Source organism: Tamandua tetradactyla, chromosome 14, assembly GCF_023851605.1.
Source record: "Tamandua tetradactyla isolate mTamTet1 chromosome 14, mTamTet1.pri, whole genome shotgun sequence".
Lineage (NCBI taxonomy): Eukaryota > Metazoa > Chordata > Mammalia > Pilosa > Myrmecophagidae > Tamandua > Tamandua tetradactyla.
Window position 1 is genome coordinate 22,108,907 of NC_135340.1, and position 22,320 is coordinate 22,131,226.

The 22,320-nt window shown below is 33.9% G+C and overlaps 1 protein-coding gene across 8 annotated transcripts in view; it reads right to left on the minus strand.

The window, feature by feature from the left end:
* Positions 1-22,320, minus strand: part of ARHGAP5 (Rho GTPase activating protein 5) — a 93,046-nt gene that overhangs the window by 64,970 nt on the left and 5,756 nt on the right. For all 8 annotated transcript variants that reach the window (XR_013162221.1, XM_077126994.1, XM_077126991.1 and 5 more), the window contains exon 2: positions 13,103-16,988. Coding sequence is in view for 7 of the 8 variants with exons in the window: in XM_077126994.1 (XP_076983109.1) it covers positions 13,103-16,822 (3,720 nt within the window). In the remaining variant the exon portion in view is untranslated. The remainder of the gene's footprint in view (positions 1-13,102; positions 16,989-22,320) is intronic.

Sequence of the window (22,320 nt, forward strand, 5' to 3'; positions counted from 1 at the left end):
CTTCAATACACCACTCTCTTCTACATTCTCAGAACAACCAGACAGAGGATCAACAAGGAAATACAGCACTTAAACAATTTGTAAATGAATTAGACCTAACAGACATATATAGGTCATTATACCCCTAAACACCAGGATATACATGTTTTCTCTAGTGCTCATGAAACATTCTCCAAATAGATCATTTGCTGGGGCACAAAACAGGTCTTTATAAATTTAAAAACACTGAAATTATTCAAGGCATTTTCTCTGATCACAATGAAGCTGAAAATCAATAGTTACCAAACAACAAGAACTTTCACAAATACATGGAGATCAAATTAACACACTCTGAAACAACCAGTAGGTCAAAGAAGAAATTGCTAGAGAAATCAGTAGCTATCTGAAGATGAATGGAAACGAGAATACAACATATCAAGAACTTGCGTTATCATCATCAAGAGATGCGTTAAAGGCTATGCTGAGAAGGAAATTTATTGCTATAAGCACCTATATTAGAAAAGAAGAAAACAAAAATTGAGGACTTAACTGCTCATCTGGAGGAACTTGAGAAAGAACAGCAAACTAACTGAAGGCAAATAGAAGAGCAATAACAAAGATTAAAGCAGAGTTAAATGAATGGGAGAACAAAAGAACAACAGAAAGAAGCAAACCAAAAGTTGGTTCTTTGAGAAAATCAATAAAATCGATGGGCTACTATACTAGCCTGTCAAAGAAAAAAAGACAGGATGCAAATAAACCAAATCAGAAATGAGACCTTGAAGAAATAATAAAAATTTTAAAAAATTATAAAAGCAGCAGTCCTTTATTAAAACTTTTCTTTAATGACTAAAGCAGTAGCTCTTTCCTCTGGGGTTTCTCTTCCTTAGTCATAAATAAACCCCTATTTACTTGAGTACTCATTCATAATACCAGCTGAGATAAGAAGAAAGCATTTATTTCAGAGCTGGGGGTATCATAAAATTATCTTCAATGTAAAAAAATATCCCTTCTAGGACTGAGTGGGACAATTTCTATTATATCAAATTGTGGAATACATAAAATTGGCAACACTAGGAACTTACCTATGATTTTGCAATAGCAACAACTGTCCAATGGTATAGCATTATAGTAAGAACACAATATTCTGTTATAGATTTTAAGACCCTCCTTAATACATATTAACTAAACATATTCTAACAATTACAATTAATCTGCTTCAGAAATAAGAATAATTTCAATAACTTGCACTATGTCAGTTTTTGCTAAACATTCAATGTTGCTGTGAATGCAAACAAAAAAACTAAGTTTGAACAGAAAGCCATGCCTAAGAAAATTTAGATTTGTCCCAAATTACTTTTATATTAGTGAAAACAAGCATATCATTGATAACAGTCGTTTTAAATTAAGTCTTATTAAAGCAGATTAGTCAGAAATATACTTCATGGTGAAACTGACACCACAGAATAAATTCAAAGAAACAGTAAATAGTAAAATATAGATAGAAATACTTGCACTATTACCCTCATATAACACCATAAATTATTGCAGCCAGCACAAGAAATGCTACTTACAAAAGTACCCCAATCTATCTAGGGGAAAACCAACTTCATCCAGTCTAAGGGTAAAGGCTCATGGTAAACTCAACAGCATAATTCCTGTTCCCTTGACGAGAATTTATCAGTCAAGAGTGGATAAAGGACCCACTCTTGGCAATAAACAGGAAAAGATGCTGGTGGAAGGCTTCTGATAAAGAAGTTTCTCATGCTTCTGATCACATTTCCTTTACAAAGGTAGCCCTCACTCTCCCCTCTCCTTTCTTCAAGGTAACAATGGATACCCTATAACAAATGTCAAGAAATCTAAGATACTTTCAAGTAGTTCAAGGCTTAAATGAAGAATTCTTGCTCGCTAAACAAAGTGTAGGTCTACTCTATTCAATCTTTAAGTACTGCTATTCTGTAGTAAGCTTTATAGCATTCAAATATCATTATTCAGACTTAATTAAAATTCTTTCAAGAACCTAATTTCTCTCACTTAAGAATATTAGAAGTTGGTATTCCCCTAGATTGGGGAAACTTACTAAGGGATGAAAACCAAAATGTTTACTAGAGGCAAGGTGTGTGTAACATTTATAGTTGATCTCCACGGCCTAGCACACTATGTTGAACTGAGATGCTTTGATCAGATGAAGTCTGTGTGTGTATATTTATGTGTGTGTGTATGTTTACACACATACAAACATAGAGAGAGAGAAAGCATGCCTTGTTTTGGTAATGATAATAAAAGAACCATTTATATGTCTATTTAATAATTTGAATTTATTTTGACTCAAGGAAATTCATTTTATTTGCAAACATTTTATTGAATGCCTACTATGCCTGAGCACTGTTAGGATGACTTCGTCATGGACTCCACCTTCAAGGAAGTCAGTCTAGTAAAACTGGTTTTGTTTAAACTTCATATTTTATATTTTCAACAAGGTTTAGCAAAACTTCTAGTCAATGTAACAGCTCCCAACAGGTTAAGTGACATACACGAAAATCAAGAGCAGACTTACGCTGTAACTTAAGCATTCTGATATGGATAAACAGTTCAATGCGGACATATTTCCATGTATTTCATTACTTTCATATCTGGAATCAAGTTTCTGGATCAAGAGAAAATTCTGGTAACTACTGTATGATTAACAGTATTTTATTTTAAAAAGGAATTTTACTTAATAAAGACTGCGGGGTTCTAGAATTTAGAGGTAGAATAATTCTAAGCCTAAGATTTGCTATCTTCTAAAGGAACTACCATATTAATGGCAGGGTATCATGCCACTATTTGCTAACATCAAATTAATATCTTGTGACTGAATATACATAGCAATATCTTCTCTTCAGTGTTTTTTTCTTTTTTGTTTTTTAAGAAAACACACCAATTTTGGTATTTTCCTAATAAGTTCCAAGTCCTGGCTAACATAGCAGAATCTTGTAAGACACATCTAATAGTGGGGGTTTAGGTAAGAACAGAATAGTAAAATACTGGAAAAAGAATATAGACCAGAAGGAGCATCTGGGAATAAAATAGTAGCTGGTAAGGCTAAAATAGATAAGAAGACAGAAAGATTCAGGATCTGGAAACAAGATAGGAAAACAATTTAAAAAGAAGCTAAAATGAAAAATTATCAAAATACCAGTTTACTCCAATGTAGCATAAAAGTCACTAAGTGTTTTACTATTTACTGTATCTGAATTAAGCTGGCACCACTGAAATAGCTACTGAAGAACAATCAAATTAGCCTAAACATAGGTATACCTCACTTCATTGAATAGATACGCTGAAAACTGGCAATTTTAGAAACACAACCCAAATATTTTCATTCAGCTTCATTTCTTAAAGCATTGCTTTCTGAACAATTCGGTAGGTCACAACCAGCATTTTTCCCCTATAAGAGACTAGAAAATAAAAATACTTTATACAGTTAATGCAGGTATTGTTTTGGGAAATTCTGTTTCAGTTATGCAGAAATATCTGTGTATAATGTGACATGATTAAAAAAATTCTCATTGTAGGCTGCAATAGAGAATTTCTTAGATATTTTCCTTTCACAACCAACATTAAATTCATTTTGGAGCAAACAAAGCCTCCTCTAACTGGATCACCTGTGCTACATGGACTTTCAACACCAGCAGTCCCTCAAGACTCTGTGTTAGGCATTCCTCTGTATTCACTATCTAGCTGATCTCATCCATTACCATCTCTACTTCAGTGTCTCCTTAAACAGCTCTCCAACGCAGACCTCTCCTCCGAGGATCCGCATATCTAACTACCTACTTGACATCTCAAAATTTTAATTTCACCACCCCAACTCCAAACCTGGAAAACTTCCAACAGCATATGTCATGAACTGCATGTTTGCTAATAAGGTTGTACAAGCTAGAAATCTAGGAGATGCTTTTCTTACCTCATCGTTATTCTTGCCCCACTCCTGAGCACCAGACACATATAACATCAAATCCTACGGATTTTACTACCTAAGTATCTCTCAAACCATCCCATTCTCTCCATTGCCACCACTCTGTCTCCTTACCCCAATTACTCCAAGGTTTCATCATTGTTTGCTTAGACTCCTGTAATATTCTAAATCATCTTTCATATCCTCTTTAGCTCTCATTTCCAAACTATTCACCATACTGAAACCAAATGATCGCAAGAAACAAATCCAGTCACTATCTAATTTCAAATAGAGTCTTAGGCTGAATAACAAAATTCCTATCATTGCCAACAAAGTCTCACAGCGTCTGGTATGTACTCTACTCTTAAGTCTCTCCTTGTACTACTCTCTCCCCTTGATTAGGGGTCAGCAAACTATGGCCTGTGGGCCAAAACCAGCCTGTTTTTTTTTTCTTCTGCCCCACTTTTGAAAACAGATTTATGAGAACACAGCTATGCTTATTCATTATCTGCTGTCCATGGTTGCTTTCACACTATAACAGCAGACTGAATAGTTACAACAGAGACTACGTCCCTCCCAAAGGCATATTTATCACTTACTGTCTGGCCCTTTATAAAAAAAGTATGTTAACAACTGTCCTAGATCAATGAACCAGCCACAGTGACCCACTTTAAGAACATACTATGTTCCCTCCCAACAAATGCTCATGCTATTTATTCAGCATTAAATACTCTCCAATCCACCCCACCCTTTCCCTAGTTAATCTGTCATACTGAACTAAAAAGAATTCTTCAGAGGAAGTCCTCCCCTCACCTCCAGATAGCCCATATCAATTTAGACTAGCCACATTTCAAATGTTTGAGTCTCATGTGGCTACTGGTTACGGGCTACTGTTTATGGGCTACCATGCTAGAAGAACAGTTCTAGACCAGGGGCCTATGTGTGTTTCTGGGCTCTCTATTCAATTCTATTCATCAATATATCTACCCTTGTGCCAATGTCAAGTTTTATATTATCTAATATATTAAGCACAAACACTGCATCTCATCTTTCTTCTTCAGAAGTGACCTGGCTATTCCAGGTTCTTTCCTCTTCCATAGGGATATTAAAATTAGTCGTGAAGTTCCTCGAAAATCATTGAGATTCTGAATGAGACAGTACTGAATCTAGGTATCAGTCTGGAGAATGACCTCTATATGATATGCCATATTTATGGATAGGAAGGCAATAGATCCATTTCTTTAGGACTTCATTAGTATTTTTCAATAAAGTTTTATACTTTTCCCCCTAGAGGTTTAAACATATGATGTTATCATTATAACTGAGGACAGGATAACCTATGATGCTTTTCAAATCGTATCACTTATTACTTTCTCTTTTTTTGTTTTTTGTTGCTGATGTATAGAAATGGAATGGACTTTTTTCCCTTATTTCAACCTCAGGACAGTTGCAAAAATACAAAACTCTCAGAGAACTCCAACATACCCTCATCCAGATAAACCCACATTCACCAATTATACATTTTGCCAAATTTGCCATATTTTATCTATTCAATTATCAATCTATATTCTAAGCATCTGAGGGTAGGCTGTATATCTTAAATACTTTCATGTATATTTCTTGAGAAAAAGGATATTCACTTATGTAAGCACCTTAAAAGTTCAGTTAATTTCAAGAAATTTAACACTGACATAAAGCCTATAGTCAATATTCCAATTTTTCCATGTCCAAATAATGTGCTTTTGAGACTTTTCTTCTCCATTATTAGATCCAGTTTATGATCATGTATCACATTTGATTATAATTGTGCCCTTTTTAGTTACCTTTTTTAGAAATTGTGGAGACTTATACAGAAAATACTTTTCCATTTCAACCACTCCCATGTATACCACTCAGTGGGATTAATCTCACTTACAATGTATTGCGCTCCCTTCACCACCTTCCATTACCAGAACTTTTTCTTCATGCCAAATAGAAATCCTACACCGATTATGCATTAATTTCCAATTCTTCCAATCCCGACTCCTGGCTCTGTACCTATGAATTTGCATATTCTACCTATTTCATGTAAATGGAATCATACAGTCTCTTAGTGCCTGATTTATTTCACTCAACATGACATCTTTAAGGTTCACCCACATAGCAGCATGCATTAGAACTTCACTCCTTTTTAAGGTTGAGTAATGTTCCAGTGTATGTATATAACACATTTTACTTACTTATTCACCTGTTGATGAAGCAATTGACTTTTGATTACTGATCTTATATTTTATATAAGTTACTCTGCTAAACTCTTTTATTGAAACTAATAATTTATCTGTAAATCTTGTTTTTTTATGTATCTAATCATATTATCAGCTGATAATCACAACTGTTTTTTCCTTTCCAATATTCTTTTCTTTTCCTTATAGCTTTGATTAGAACTTCCACATAATACCGAATAGAAGTAGAGATAAGGTGAATATCTTGTCTTCCCCTGATTGAAAAGGGAATACTTCTAACATTTCCCCAGTAAGGATGACAGAAAATGTTTTTTGTGGATTTTGCTTATTTACATGTTTGTAGATACCATTTCTCAGGTTAAAGTTGTTACCTGTTTCTGTTTTAGTTTTCCCCGTGAATTTGTTAACTTGTATCAAGTGCTTTTCCTGTATCTATCACCATCAGATGATGTTTTTCTCCTTCAGTCTTTTCATGGAGTATAGATTTTCTGATATTAAGTCATCGTTGCAATCTGGTACAACCCAACTTGGATAAGATTTTCCTTTTATATACTGCTGGATATATCTATTTGCTATAGATCTATAATCCTTTATCTATGAGACAAATAAATTAGTTATCTAAAATTGCTATCTTACCTAAATTTCTTGGGATATATGTTAGACAGAAGTTTTTAGTCACTAGCAATAATATATGGCTCAAAAATGTGTACTATATAACAACTCCAGCAGACTGTCATCACTCTGCTCTCAGAGCATATACGAAATGGATGAATATTCACTATAAGTGAAATACATAATGATTATTAAGAGCTCCACATTAGTTAAAGCAGGTTTTGTCACATGTAAAGGCCAGATCAGGTTTTGTCGCCAAGTTCTGAAAAAAGCTTAGTTTACAGGTTACTGGGTTTCAAAATTGTAGTTAGGGTATGCAGACCTGTATATTATTGAGGATTTTTGGATGCATGCTCCTGAGTAAAATGGGACTCTAATTTTCCTTTCTTATATCATCCTTGTCTGGTAATGGACTGCATCCCCTGATTTCTATTCTATGGAATTTGTGAAATTGGAATAATCTGTTCCTAGGAAAATAACCTGAAAAATTATCTTTTTCTTCAGGGCCTGATATTTTCTTCATAGGAAGCTTTAACTACTACCTTACAATGAATCTAACAGTTAGAAAACACTTAAAGGCTTTCTTATAATTTTCTAGAATTTTATTCATTGTGTTTAAATCTTCAAATCTGCTGGCATGAAATTGTTGACTGTATTCCTTATTATCTTTTAAATCTGATCTATCTGTAGTTATGTCCCCCTTTCCATTTACAGTGTTTGTGCCTTCTCTTTTTTCTAATCAACCTTACCAGGTATGTCTAGTTTTCTAGTCTTTTATAATAATTAACTTGTAGTTTTGTTGATCTCATTTGGTCAAACATATCCTAATTTCTCTACAACTGAATGTCTATATCTGCCCCCTAGTTAGGCTATATGGTGTCAATCATTTACCTATTTACAATTATAAATCAAACAAAACTTTCCTTACTGTTCAAGGACCCGCTTAAACTAACTGCTTTTGGATTTTAAACTATAGCTCTTCTGTTTAGCAAACACCCTTAAAAGTACCCTGAAGATTAGGACAGATTTCTTATCATACCTTACATCTTACTTACAGTTTTATGCCTCTACACAACTGATTTCCTCTGCCTAAAATACTTTTCCATCTTCTTCAAAACCAATCACACTGCTAGAAACTGATGAATTACCTTTTTAATGAACTCTTGTGAAACTAACCTCACACTCTATGGTACTCTTTCCCATACTTCCATAATATTTATATTTGAACTATATTATCACAAAGTAGTGTACATATTTATTTTTTATTTAACAAACTTACCAAGTGTCAGTCAAGCACTAGTTTAAACAAACATTAGTTTATTTCTCATAGCACCCCTAAGAAGTATGATTATTATTTCTTTTCTAAATGAGGAAATTGAAATACAGAGGTTCACAGTTATATAGCTAGTAAATGATAGACCCTAGATTCAAATTCCTCAAGTCCAAACCATATATTCTTAACTACTACATTATGCTTTTTTCAACTGCTGTCCTGCTGCCATAGTACTTTTCGAAACTGCATCCCAATCACAGGGTATTGCTTGCCTCCCAAACTAGTATTTAAATTCTCTAAGGGATGCAAACCTTACAACTTTTTATATGCTTCAATAGCTTTTTTTTTTTTTTTTTTTTTTTTTAAAGAGAGAGGGAGGAAGGGAAGGAAAGACAGAGAGAAGGAAGGAAGGATGGAAGGAAGGAAGGGAAACATCTTTAAACATTTTCTTGTTTTATTATATTTTGTTTGTTTGTTTGTTTTTTACATGGGCTGGGGCCGGGAATCGAACCGGGGTCCTCCGGCATGGCAGGCAAGCACTCTTGCCCGCTGAGCCACCGCGGCCCGCCCTCAATAGCTTTTTTACAGGTTCTTGTGGATGCTCACTGAACTGAAACCTAAAACAACTTGAACTACACAAGTCGAGCTTACACTATGAAAAGAATTTTTAGGTAAACTAACCAGCATAAAAGTACTCCAACCATCCTGTAAGGCTTAAAGGAAAAATAACATGGAAAAATGTTATATAAACTACCCAAGAAAGATCCAAGGCATCTCACTGTACATACATAAATTCCAAGCCCTAAAACTTAACTCTAGCACAAAAACTATCTATGAAGTTGCACTGTAATCTGTTTATCTTTTTAAGACCAGAAATCAAACATATGAGTAAATGTGATACCAGATTAAAACTACTTACAGATTTTAAAAGCTTCTAAGATATTTCTCCAATTTTCTTAGAGTTTGTGCATAAAACATGAATCTAATAATTAAAGCCATATACATAAAAGCACACGCAATTATGAAACCGCTCTAAAAATTAGTTAGCTATGAAACTACTAGGAGTTAACTTTAAACAGATTAAAAGTACAACTTAAGCAGATTAAAAGTACAACTCAAAACCAACTCACCCACTGAATGCAAGTGAGAAAAAGAATGATACCAAATAAATAAATAGAGTACTAAGTAGAATGAAATATATGAACCATATGCAAGGTGTGGAGGTAGAGAATTTAGGTCTGTTATTAACTCCCATTTTTCTCTGTGGCTAGGAATAATCATAAAAATTAAAGACAAATTATTATATTTCAGCGACTCTAAGATGCCAGAGATTGTAAAAGGTACAATAATTCTGCATACCACTTAAAAAGAAAAAGGAAAAAACCCTCTGTCACTTAAATTATGAAATGCCATAAAGATTTCAGAGATGTAAATAAATAAAAAGTTGGATTCAGAATCTGTGAAATACAATATGTGACTAGATAGGATAAATCAGATTCAAAGGGACTGAATGCAATTCAAGGAACATTAACATTCAATTAAAGGAACATTATCATTAACAAACTAATTGGAATCAGAGCTGTGCTAAAATTTTAGAATATAAATATCAATTTAGCACATTCTTTCTCCTTCAAAGTACTAATCATCAAGAACTTAGCACTAAAAAAGCTGTAGTAATGATAAATATTGAGTCATTGAAATACTCATGCCTTTTGATTCTGGAGATTTCATTATTGTATATTTACTTACCCTAAAGAAATAAACTCAAAGGAATAAATGTTTATGCAAATTGGTCACTGCAGTCAAAGCAATAGCAAATTTGAAAACCTGGAACCCTAACTGTACAATTTTTTTACATTTGCTAAATGGAAAACTATGTAATAACTAAAAGTATAATACTGTACAATTTTTATACATTTGCTAAATGGAAAACTATGTAATAACTAAAAATATAATTTGAAAGACTCTTTAGCAATAGAGAAAAATATTAAGTGAAAAAACGTATGAAAAATACACATACTATGATTACAAGTAAAATTAGGCAGAATTGGGGGTAAATTATTAAGGACTTTCTGGGACAAACAACGAAATTTGAAAATAAGCTGTGGAATAAATAACAGTATTGTTAAATCTGATTTTGATAATCTTTCTATGGTTATGTAAGAGAATGTTTTTGTTCTTAGAAAATACACAATGAAGTATTTAGTGGTAAAAGAGTCTGATGTCTCCAACTTATTCTCAAAGGGCTCAGAACAAAATGCCATCCAATACATACAGACATGTACACACAGCTTAAGCAAATGGGGTAAAATGTAAACAATTGATAAATCTGGATAAAAGGTATACACAGGAGTTCCTTTTATTATTCTTGCAACTATTTTCTAAGTCAAAATTATATCAGAATGTAAAGTTACCAAAACAATTAAGTAGGCTTGTCATAAAAAATGGAAACACACGCAAAAAGCAATTGAAAATGGAAAATCGGTGCATGCTTTTTTGTTAATAAGTGCTTCATTAATGTTACACACTTGCTAAGAGAAAAATACTAAAGACTTTTGGTGGTAAGAAGGCGTGTAGATAGGACTAGTGGTAACAAGGTGAGCGAGAAAGATGTCAGAGACATTTATTCTTAGTAGCATATGTTGTAAAATTAAGAGTACATGCTATAAATCGAAATGAGTTTGATTTTAAAACACTTTATAAACACAGCCTTATATATCCTAGAATAGTTAAGGATAATATAAGGAAATACTACAGCTTAGACTTAAAAAACAAAATGGAGCCTATTCAAAATAGGCAGTTATTATATATAGGATAACTATGTAAGATAAGCTTACTCAGAATAAACATTCTTAATTAGGTTTGATAAACAGTCAGCTGTACTAAATATACATTAATAATTTATAAGAGTATGGACTTTGATGAAATTATCAATATGTCAGAATAAAAACCTATCGGATGATATCTTAGTATCACAAAAATCATTAAATAAAAGATTGTTACAATCAAGTGTCATATGGTATTAGATGCAAAATTTCTAAAATATTAATAAAAATTCCCTGATACTGTGTCAAACTACAGGGACACCCAAACCAAAAGGCCTTGCCCTTCACCTTGAGGTTTACTCTTGTAAAGTTCATGTAAGTAACAGAGAAGCAAGCCTACCTAGAGGAATGCCTAAGAGTTACTTCTAGAGAACCTCTTTTGTTGCTCAGTTATGGCCTCACTCTCTCTAAGCCCAATCTGCAAGTGAAATCATTGCCCTCCCCACTACATGGGACACGACATCCAGGGGTGAAAGTCTTCCTAGCAATGTGGGAGATGACTCCCAGGATGAATTCGGCCCTGGCACCATGGGATCAACAATTCCATCCTGACCAAAAGGGTGAAAATAAATAACTAATAAAATTTCAGTGGCAGAGAGAATTCAAATAGAGTTGAGAGGCTACTCTGGAGGTTGCTCTTACATAAGCTTCAGTTAGACACTGCTACCTATCATAACCTGCCAAACCCCTACTAGGACCATTCCAGCCAATCCTAAAGAACACCTAGAGCAATATATAAGATTCCACAAGGGTTCCATGCACTAGTATAACTGTCCAGAAACCTATAGTTGCCAGATGGATCCCTGGACCAGATAAGTCCTGAAACCTGGAGGGCCCAGCCTCTCTAGAACATGAGATAGTTCCATCTCCCTACCCCATAATACTGACAGACGCTTCCAATATGAAAAAGTTAGAATGGCCATAGCCCAAACACCCTAACGAGAGGGGTAGAAAGATCAAAGGTAAAGGTGGAATTATACAGAGAAGATAGGATTTAACAAATAAATATGATTGCTAAATCATTAAATTGATATCTCTTTTAGTCTCCAGTATCTTAGAGTCTGAAATTGTGGAACTATAACCCATGTCAAACTCTGAAATACGTTCTACAACTAATTGTGGTGATGTGCTTTGAAAATTTACTGCTTTTTTGTATATATGCTATTTTTCACAAAAAAGAAAGAAAAAAGTTAATTGTAGTGATAATAAAACACTTAAGCCTTCTAGCCTCCTAAATTCTGGAGCAGCTAGAAGGAAAAATCTGGCAGGATCGTATGGTTGCCCATGACAAACTTGGATCTGTGCTGTAACTAACTGTTGAAGAGTGCTTTGAAAACTACTGATTTTTTATTTCTTTGCTTTGTACATATATTATATAATTAAAAAGTTTTTAAAGAATAAAAATTAAAACTAAGTACAACTTTAATAGCACACATATTTAGGTTTCTAATGCTCAATACCATCAGATGAATAATCTATCTAAAATGTAAAACAAAAATGTGCTATTTGATCAGAATTCCTTTTTTTTTTTTTTGGTATGCTATATGGTGGGGTCACCTTTCATTATTTTTCCATGTGAGTATCCTGTTATTGCAGCACCATTTGTTGAATTTTTGTTTGTTTGTTTTGGCTTGTTTGTTTGTTTTTTGGGAAGTGCATGGACCAGAAATCGAATCTGAGTTTCCCACATGGCAAGCAGGAATTCTACCACTGAACTTCCCTTACACCCCCTTGTTCAGAATTCTATGATTCAAATTTCAGATACCTTTTCTACATGTGTTCAGGCATGGAGGAAGAAAGAAGCTGCCTGGAAAAGATAAGAACTTTACAAGAGCTACAGATTGTTACTGGTTTACTGTTAACGTTAAAATCCTTCAGTGAGATTAGGTGCATCAAATATTGCAAAACCAGTAGATCAGAAGGAAAAAAACAAATGATGCATATACAGACAGAAAAATACAAAACTATTTCATATCTGGTTTTCTATAAATTTAGAATATATCCACCTAGAACTTTTATGCTGAAGAATATGAAATCAAACTTCTACACCAAAAAAGATAAGGTACAAGTAAACAAAATGCAATTAAATAGTAACAAAAGAGAGTTGTTAATTATATTTACTGAATTTGACATAAGACAGCCTACCTTCTCACCTACATCAAATCCATCACTTAGAAAAAAAACTACATATTAAAATGCCAGAAACAAAACAACTTTACAAATATCATTGACCATAAATTAGACTTACCTTTTTATCTTCTTTTACTTTGTGGGTTTTCTTCTTCATTTTCTTATCATCTAACTCCTGGTCTGAAGTGATTGCAGGATTATCAATACCACCTTTCCAAGTTTCAACTGGAGAAAGAAGGGGATCTTCTTCACTTCCACGATGTCTACCTTTTCTTTTTGTTTTAGAAGTGGTAAAAGCCTCATCATCACTCGCATCTGAATGCGTTCTTCTATAATATGACTTGGCTTTACTAAACAAGGTTTTAGATTTGTACTTGTATTTTGAAGGTCTCCGTTCCCCATGACCTTTTGAGGTTCTATCTGAAAATCCATTTTCTTCATCTCCTTGGGTGTTATTTACAAATGAATTTCGAATTTTAGTAATACGATTCTGACTATCATCTGGGACAACATAAATCTCATCAGAGTAGCCCTTCTGCTTGAAAATTGTGTCAATTGGTTCCGCATAGTTATCAGAAGGATCCATATCTTCTGGATGTGCCAAAGGCACCCGAGATGTCTGTTTCCTTGGATTTTTACCAATACCAGCTTCGATTGTTTTTAAAAGGTTTGGATCTAATTTCTTCACATTTGTTTTAGGTACAACGGGTTTAGGTTTAATAGGTGGAGGCACTTTATGGTTGCGTTCATGGTCATGACAGTTTGGGGTGCTATGAATAGGATATTCATTTCCTTCCAAATCTAATCTATATCTGGAACGGTCACTAGGTGTTGGAAGTAACTGTACATCATCCCCAATTGGACTATAAGGAGGTGGTGCTTCTGTGTCATCATCTGAATCAGGGTAGTTGTTATAGGGAAAACAGTCTCTGGGAGATGGTAGAAAAACATCTTCGCTCTGATGTGTTGATTCCCTTGTATTATCTGATAAATATGAATTTTCTATCATATTCTTTTTCTCTAAAACATCACTGAAAAACAGAGTAAAGACTTCAGTTTGCCGATGATACTGAGATAAAGAATACAATGCTGTAAATTTAGCAGTGATTTCAGTTGCTATGTGTTCTCCTTCAGTCATTAACTCCTTGATGGCCTCATTTTGAAAAAAGTCTGCTTGGCTGTCAGTAACTGCTACCAGCTGTACAGGAATTGTGTCCTGAACTTCAGATAGAAATGCTCGAAGCATTCCCATTGATGCTTTCCGTTTGGCAGAGTAAACTAATATATACCCATGAACCAGTTCATCTTTCCTCACTCCAATGGAGGAATGATATGATAATATTGTGATCTGTATTCGCCTCCTCTTTTCACCAATGATTTTATCAAGCATTAAAGAATTGTTCTGTCCAGCTTGAGCAGCACTGCAAGAATGAGAATCAAGGAAGGGTGAAAGAATAAGATCCACACTAAATGGATCACCACACATGGCACACATTACAATTCTCAAGTCAGCTTCTGACACATCCTTATTGGGGGGAATTGGGCTCACCACATCTAAATTGTGTTTAACTGATTCCAATACTCCTCTTAGAGCTTGCTTTATTTGGGTTTCATTAAATTTACGAGGATAAGTACCAGCGGGTACATCTACAAAAGGACACTGTAACTTGTTTGCCAATTGCTGCCCTTGGTGCCTGAGAATTGGTAGATTCTTACTAATAGAATCTCTCTGATTAGCCAGAATTAATGTAAATGGAAGATTAGCCATATATTTATCTTTTCTGATCTGAGAAGCTTCAGTTCTTATTTTTCCAATAAATTCCCCAATAAAATTCAGTGACTCAATGGAGTTAAAAACACAGAAGCACCCATGTGGTTTAAAGGTGGCAGTCCATAACTGACTCAAAAAGTAAGGCGATTTGGCATCCACTGGCCGAAGATCAAGCTCATAAATTTTTCCATCTAAGGCATACTCATCATCAGTGGACTGTGTCCTTATCTCATTTGCTAATTCTTGGGCAAGGCCATCTTTTCCTAAAATGAAAAGGTTAACTTTATCTATATTAGTACTATCATGATACAACCGTAAACGGCCATGATCCAACTGCAAAAGACTACTGGCAAGCAACTGCTCCACTTTAATGTCTGTGCAATTTTGGCCACTAAGACATGTTTCTTTAGTAGGGTGATAAACAAATCCTATATGCTTAAGTAGAAGAGACTCCCTATCAGGTGCAAGTTTCTGTAAAGCTTTATATCTAGGCTCTTCACTCAGAACTGTATGAATTTCACTCATTTTATCTGAACTAGGTGTTGCATTAAGATCTAAATCATAAAAAAGTTCAGAATGCTCAAAAAGCATTTCCTGAAACTCTTCTTTGGCTTTTTCAACTATTTCTCGCTGATGCCTACTGTACACCTCTTTGCTGTCAGCCTCAGTGATATACTTGAAGGCTTCATCCTCCATAACAAAGCACATAACTTCCTCCCATGGCTGCCCAGGTGAAATGAACTGAATTTTTTCCAAAGTCTTTTTGAATTTTTCCTTCATTTCTACCCTCCTCTTCTCTGATATTAAATGTTGTACATGGTTCTGATAGACTTTCTCAGCTTCTAAAGTGCTTAGGAGGTCAAACGGAATCCGTCTATCATTAACTTTGTCTATATGGTCAGTTTCATCCCAAGGTGTTTTCTCTAGCACCACAAAATACACCTGGAAATCTGTTCTCTTTTCCATTAACTTCAAAGCCTCTGACCAATTCAAAAGTTCAATCTCTTCTAGATTTGGCAAAAGAGTATTAAAAGCTCTTGGTAAAGTATTTATATATTCTTCTCGCCTTTTTCTTATATGTTCCTGTTTAAGTTGTTCTATATGTTTTGAGAATGTATTTCTGGCCTTTCTTGTTCCCTCTAAGTTGATGTATTCTTCATAATCAGGATGATTTTTTAATTTATTACTAACAGTTTTCCAAGTTGCATGGTAATCTCTTACAGTCTGCACAAGTTTTTCAAACTTATCTGTTGCTGTCACAACAAATTGTCTCTGTGTTTTATAAGCATCCAGATAGGGAATGATTTTAGGTTTGCCACGAGTTTTATCCAACATTTGTACCAGTGCAGTGAAACATGTCTCAATGTTGACATTAAATCGGGCTGATGTTTCCACTACAAGAAGGTTCTTTTTGTTTGAAGCAAATGCTTGAACTTCTCTAAGATAATGATCCACACATTCGTCACATTTAGTGGCTGCTATTATTACAGGTTTTTTTGATTTTGATAGTTGGACAAAAAGATTATTCACAAATTTAAGTTGATCATCAAACTTCCTATTGCATCCTTGACTTACATCAATACACAATAAAAATCCATCTACATTGAGCTTCCCTTCAGGCATTTGCTTCTGTTCAAAGTCTTGCTCCAAGCCTAGCTGATCAGTGCAAATGTACATTAGTTTTTCTGCTGACTGTAACTTAGAAGCAGCTGCACGTTTTATATATGGTTGCAAATTCGTACTCCGATGAGGCAAGAAAGTCTGGTCATCAATGAACTCTGTCTGCTCAATGACATGAATTTTGCATTCTATTCCATCTTCACCATTTTGTATGATGTCACCCCAGTATAAAAAGTGATCATTGTTTACTACTCGCCCTCCAAAGTCTATTGTGCTAAGCACAGAAGTATGCTCTGGATAATATTCATCTGCTTTTGAGCGTACAAATCTATTGCACAAACAAGATTTTCCAACTCCACAGTTACCTTTATCTTTTTCAGTCCCAGAGAGTCCAACTACACTGATAGTATAGGATGGGGGACGAGGCTCTTTGTTTTTTGCCATCATAAATCTCTTTTCACGTCTCTACATTCATAAAGGTAACCAGATATACTTCTCATTCTGAAAATGAGATTATCTCAAAATAGATCCCAAGTTTCAGAACTATACTTTGTTCCTTGTATTTCCCTCATATTCATTCAGAAAGGTCTTCAAGATCATATGGATCATCTTCCTAGAAAGAGGAAAAAAAGGACAAATCTTAATCATAAAATATATACACTGAGTTATACATATTAATATTAAAGATGTTCTCATCAAAGAATATGTTAATAGCTCTCAAAATTTTTGTTAAATGCATTTTAAGAAACCACCATATGAACAGCCTCTGATTTACTGTTACAAACGCAAGATGAACTCAAAATTTAAGGTAAATCTAACAAAACTGTAAAAATTAAATATAAAATTTAACATAATATCTCACAAAACTCTAAAATAAACTATTTACAAAATGTGTGCTTTGCTTCTAATTATTGCTTCCTATAAATTTGAGGAAACAACTAGTCCTTTTCTCTCCCTTATTTTTTCTGCATTCTGTAAATGGAGGCTATGTTTGGTGATAACTAAAATGTGCTGGATGCCTTAGCAACTCCCTCAAAACTTCTAAAATATACAACAACCTGCTTTGAATTACATTGTTCCTCAAAACTTGTTTCCTAAAATGGAATATCATACGAATTTAACAAGAATTTAAAGTTAAAAAAAAATTAAAGACATTTTAACACATTCCTGTGAAATCCAAATTCTTTGTCTCCAAACAAATAAGAATATTCAAAAACTTAGAAAGTAGAAATAAATGGGCAGTTAATATAATAACAGTATTTGTTGAGAGTATCAATTTATAATGAAGGTAATGTTTATTGCAAAAATGCCAGACTTTACAAAATATAAGAAATGAAATTTAAAAAAATATCCAAACCTCTATTTTTAATTAGATTCAACAAACATAAAATTACCATCTTTCTTCTTAAATGCTCTCAATTTCTTGATTTATCTCCCATAAATCAAGGAGATAATAATGTTCAGAGACATTTTGAGTAGCGCCAAGCTAAATTAATTAAGATTATATCTCTGAGACAAATCTTTTAGAATTGTATGTATTTTAATTTTGGCTATTTACATGTAGGCAATGAATCAATCTTTTAAAAATTATTCGGAGATTCTTCATTCTTTTGACACTGAATTAAAAGCAACATACCATTTCTACCACCTCAAATTTTCATAAGATAGAGAAAAAAATCCCAAGTCATGTACATCAACATATGTGAAAATTATCTTCAATCCAAATAAAAATAAAGAATGTTAGGGAAAAAAAGGTAAGAAAAATAAGAAATCCCTCCAAAATACCTCACCTCTCCACTGACTTGTGCAGCAAATAATCATCTATTTAGATTATATGGTGCATCTGCTATACTAAAAAGCAAGTGGTGTGAAGAAACTGCTTTGTACACTGAAGTTTTGACTAGTATTTCTCTTAAAATTAAGGTAATTTTAAAAATTAAATTTTAGATTTATTTCGTATTCCAGAAGTGTTGTTAACTTTATCAAGCAGCCAAATTCAAACAAATTGTGATAAAGAAATGTGCATTAGGTTCAAATGTGATAAAGAAAATATTACTGGGGCGGGCCGCGGTGGCTCAGCGGGCAAGAGTGCTTGCCTGCCATGCCGGAGGACCCCGGTTCGATTCCCGGCCCCAGCCCATGTAAAAAACAAACAAACAAACAAAATATAATAAAACAAGAAAATGTTTAAAGATGTTTCCCTTTCTTCCTCCCTTCCTTCCTTCCATCCTTCTTTCCTTCCCTTCCTCCCTAAAAAAAAAAAAAAAAAAAAAAATATTACTATGTTCATGTAGCAACACAGGTAGTAGAAATCATGCACAGATAGAACTCATCTCACATTTGACCTCTTCCATTTACTAGTTTTTTTTTTTTTTTTTTTTTTTTTTGAGTGGGCAGGCACCAGGATCGAAGCCGGGTCTCTGACATGGCAGGAGAGAATTCTACCATTGAGCCACCACTGCACTGCCCCATATTTACTAGTTTTTGACAAAAGTAAAAGCCCTTAACCTCTTGAGACATAGTTCCCGCATCTATAAAATGAGGCTACATGGCTATACAAACTAAAGAATGAAATCATTTTAAAAATGTGAAATGCCTAACAAAAGGTAGTTCCATTTTTTAACTTGATTCATGGGAAGGTACTGAACATTTATGAAAAATGATGTGATCAGACTTGTGAATTACAAATATTATCCGGCAGCAGTATATACAGTAACTAGAAGTAAAGAAAATTGGGGGCAGTTCCATCCAATCCTCTTAAGTCTTTTTATTAAGTAAAATTTAAAAAAATCATAATCTGATTTTATTTCTTTTTCTGTTGTCTTGCTATTTCTTTTTCTAAATCGATGCAAATGTACTAAGAAATGATGATCATACATCTATGTGATGATGTTAAGAATTACTGATTGCATATGTAGAATGGAATGATTTCTAAATGTTGTGTTAGTTAATTTTTTTTTAATTAATAAAAAAAAAAAGAAAAATCATAACCTGGTCAAATTGGACATTTGTATCTAGCAATATCTTCAAAGGTCCTATTTACAAATGAGTTCACAACAGGACCACAGGTTGGAACCTGAATATGCCTTTGGTAAGAGACATAATTCAATCCCCAACACACCAAGGTAGCTATTCCACGCTGAGAACAAAAGAAACCCTTCTGTTTTTATGCTCCTACTAATCAACTACATGTGGGCTATCTGATTTAATTTGAAAATTTTCTTTCAAATACATTTAGTAGTGATATTTGATAGTATCAATGAACACCTTTTTTTTTTACACTTGACATAACCCTACTTTTATACAACTTGCTCTCATTTTCTCAAAACATACAATATCATGCTTATTTTTCTTGAAGAAGAAACCAGTATCAACGATCTAATCAAAGATACAGGGTTAGGATGAAGGTCTCTTAATCCCAATCTTTTATTTCTTTCCCAAGCAATAGTGCTTCTTTTAATAGCTTGCAATGCAGTCCCTCATTTTGCCCTTAATTTAAGATAATCATGTATTTTATTTCAAGGAAATATTTATCTAAGTCTCCTTACAGAAATTAATGGTGTAAATATTTGGGTTAAACTGTCCTGCAACTGTCTGTCAAAATGAAGCTATATCTTGTTAGTTTCTGAGAAATCGTGCTAGGTCATTCAAACATAACATGTTCCTTTTAATGGAGTTTTAGTAATATGATGTACATTTCTGCAAAAAAAAAAAAAAATTCTATAGGGAACCGAAAAAATAAATTTTTAGTTAACCCAGAATTTAAACTAAAACTTAAATTTTATACCTTCTCACAAAACTGCTGCATTCATTAATTCAAGGTAGAACTACTTAATTTCTGCTTTTAAATGATACTGTTGGGTAATTCCTATAATTCCTATTTTAAAAAACATATCCAGAAATTTACCACTTCTCAGTTTCTTTACTGCTATAGCCCAGATTCCATCTACCATCATTTTCAGCTCTAGAATATGTGAAGCCTTATAAATTAGTTTCCCTGCTTCCATTCGTGTTCCTTTTCCCCAGTCTGTTCATAAATGAGCAGCCAGAGTGTTCTTTTTAAAATATGTCAGAGCCTCCCATTCTTTTACTCAGAACTCTCCAGTCATTCCTAAAAGGAAAAGACAAATTCTTTCAATAACATACAAGATCTGCGTTCTCCAACTCCTTTGACTCTCTGCCACCTCTCCCACTATTCTCCTAATTCTCATTCTGCTCGAGTCACCCTGAGAACACTGAACTGTTCCTCAACATGTTAAGCATGTGCCTGCCTTTGCACTTTTCCCAAACCACCCCAAAATCCCCATTGCTAACACCTTACCTCCTAATTTACTATACAACTTACTTTTTTATTATTTGCCTCTATCCTCTCCATCTCACTCAAGTTTAATAAGGGATTAACAAGAATATAGGTCTTTTTTTTACTTCACCAATATACTACAAGGGCCTAGAAGAGTGTCCTTCACTTACAAGCTACTCAATAAAATACTTGATGAATGCACAAAACCTAATATCATACTAAAATCAATGTGTCCTTAATGCTTTAGCATAAAAAAAAAAACAAGATCTTTAAAAGTCACCATTTCCATGAATTAGTCATTAGACAAGATTATATATAATCTGATGAATGAAAAAGAAAATCTAATTTCACAATTTATGCAGTGAATAAATACCTGGATGCATATTTTAGTAGGATTCAGTATTAAACTCTGTTAGGACAAGGAAATTTCCTGTTTTGTTCTTTACCATAGCCCCAGTATCTAGAACAGCACCTGCCACAAAGTGAGTGCTCAATAAATATTTGGTGATTAAACAAATTAATCTCCAGACACAGAACAACCAGCTCCTAAACTATTAGGCAATCCCGAAGCCACATTTGCAGTCACAATTAATAAAAATCACATATTGCTGTGAGGGTATAAAGTCCAAGATGGCAAAATATTCTAATACTAAATATTTCCGCTTTCTTCAAGATTTATAGTCTTACCATCAAGACAAACTATACAGGTCTATGAACAGTAAATCTGATGGTTTGTGATGGAAGTAATTCCAGGAGGAACGAAGTAGGCAGTGCTCCAGGACCTCCCTAAGCCCTACTCAGTAAGGTTAATTCTGCTTTTACCTACTTTTATCTATGGATGCTTCAAGTAATTATTGTTTGAAAAAAGCTTCACTGCTGAAAATATTTTAAATCCAATGACCTAAACTATTTCCAAACAGGTTAACGGCCTACCCTATTATTTAACCTACATCCTCCCCCACCCCACAACATGTTACATCCCTGAGGCCAAACATGTTACATCCCTGAGGCCAAGGTATAAAAATTATTCTAAACTCTTTCAAATCCATTTCCTTATTCTGTGGTAAAAAATAGAAGAACCAAAGGTCATCTCTTTATATCAACCTATGTAAACAACCCATAGTATTTACTCTTCTTACGTGCTATCTTAGGTGCTATCTGTTTAGCTTTATGTCAAAGGTTTTATGGGTACAAAGGTATTAAACGGGAAGTCCTCTAAGCCACTACTACTGCTATGCTCATTTCCTTCCAGATTCTGTGCCCTTCCTCCCCACTTTGAAAAATTGGAGAGGGAGGAGTAAGTCATAATCTGACACTCAATATCAAAATTCTATAAAAGAAGTGAAACATTATTTTCATTACATGAACTACATGTGGTAAAGTTTAGCACTTTTCTTAGTGATGGGAACACTAAGTAATAGAAACATTAAAAGGATGAGTAAGACATGAAAAAGTTAGAATGGGAATAGCCCAAATACCTCAAAAGAATGGGAGAAAGATCAAAGGTGATAGTGGAGTTATACAGAGAAAATAGGGTTTAACAAATGAGTATGAGTGCTGAATCATTACACTGATATTTCTTTTAGTCTCCAGCACCAAAGACAGAAGTAAAAACCTAAAATTGTGGAACTGTAACCCATCCCAT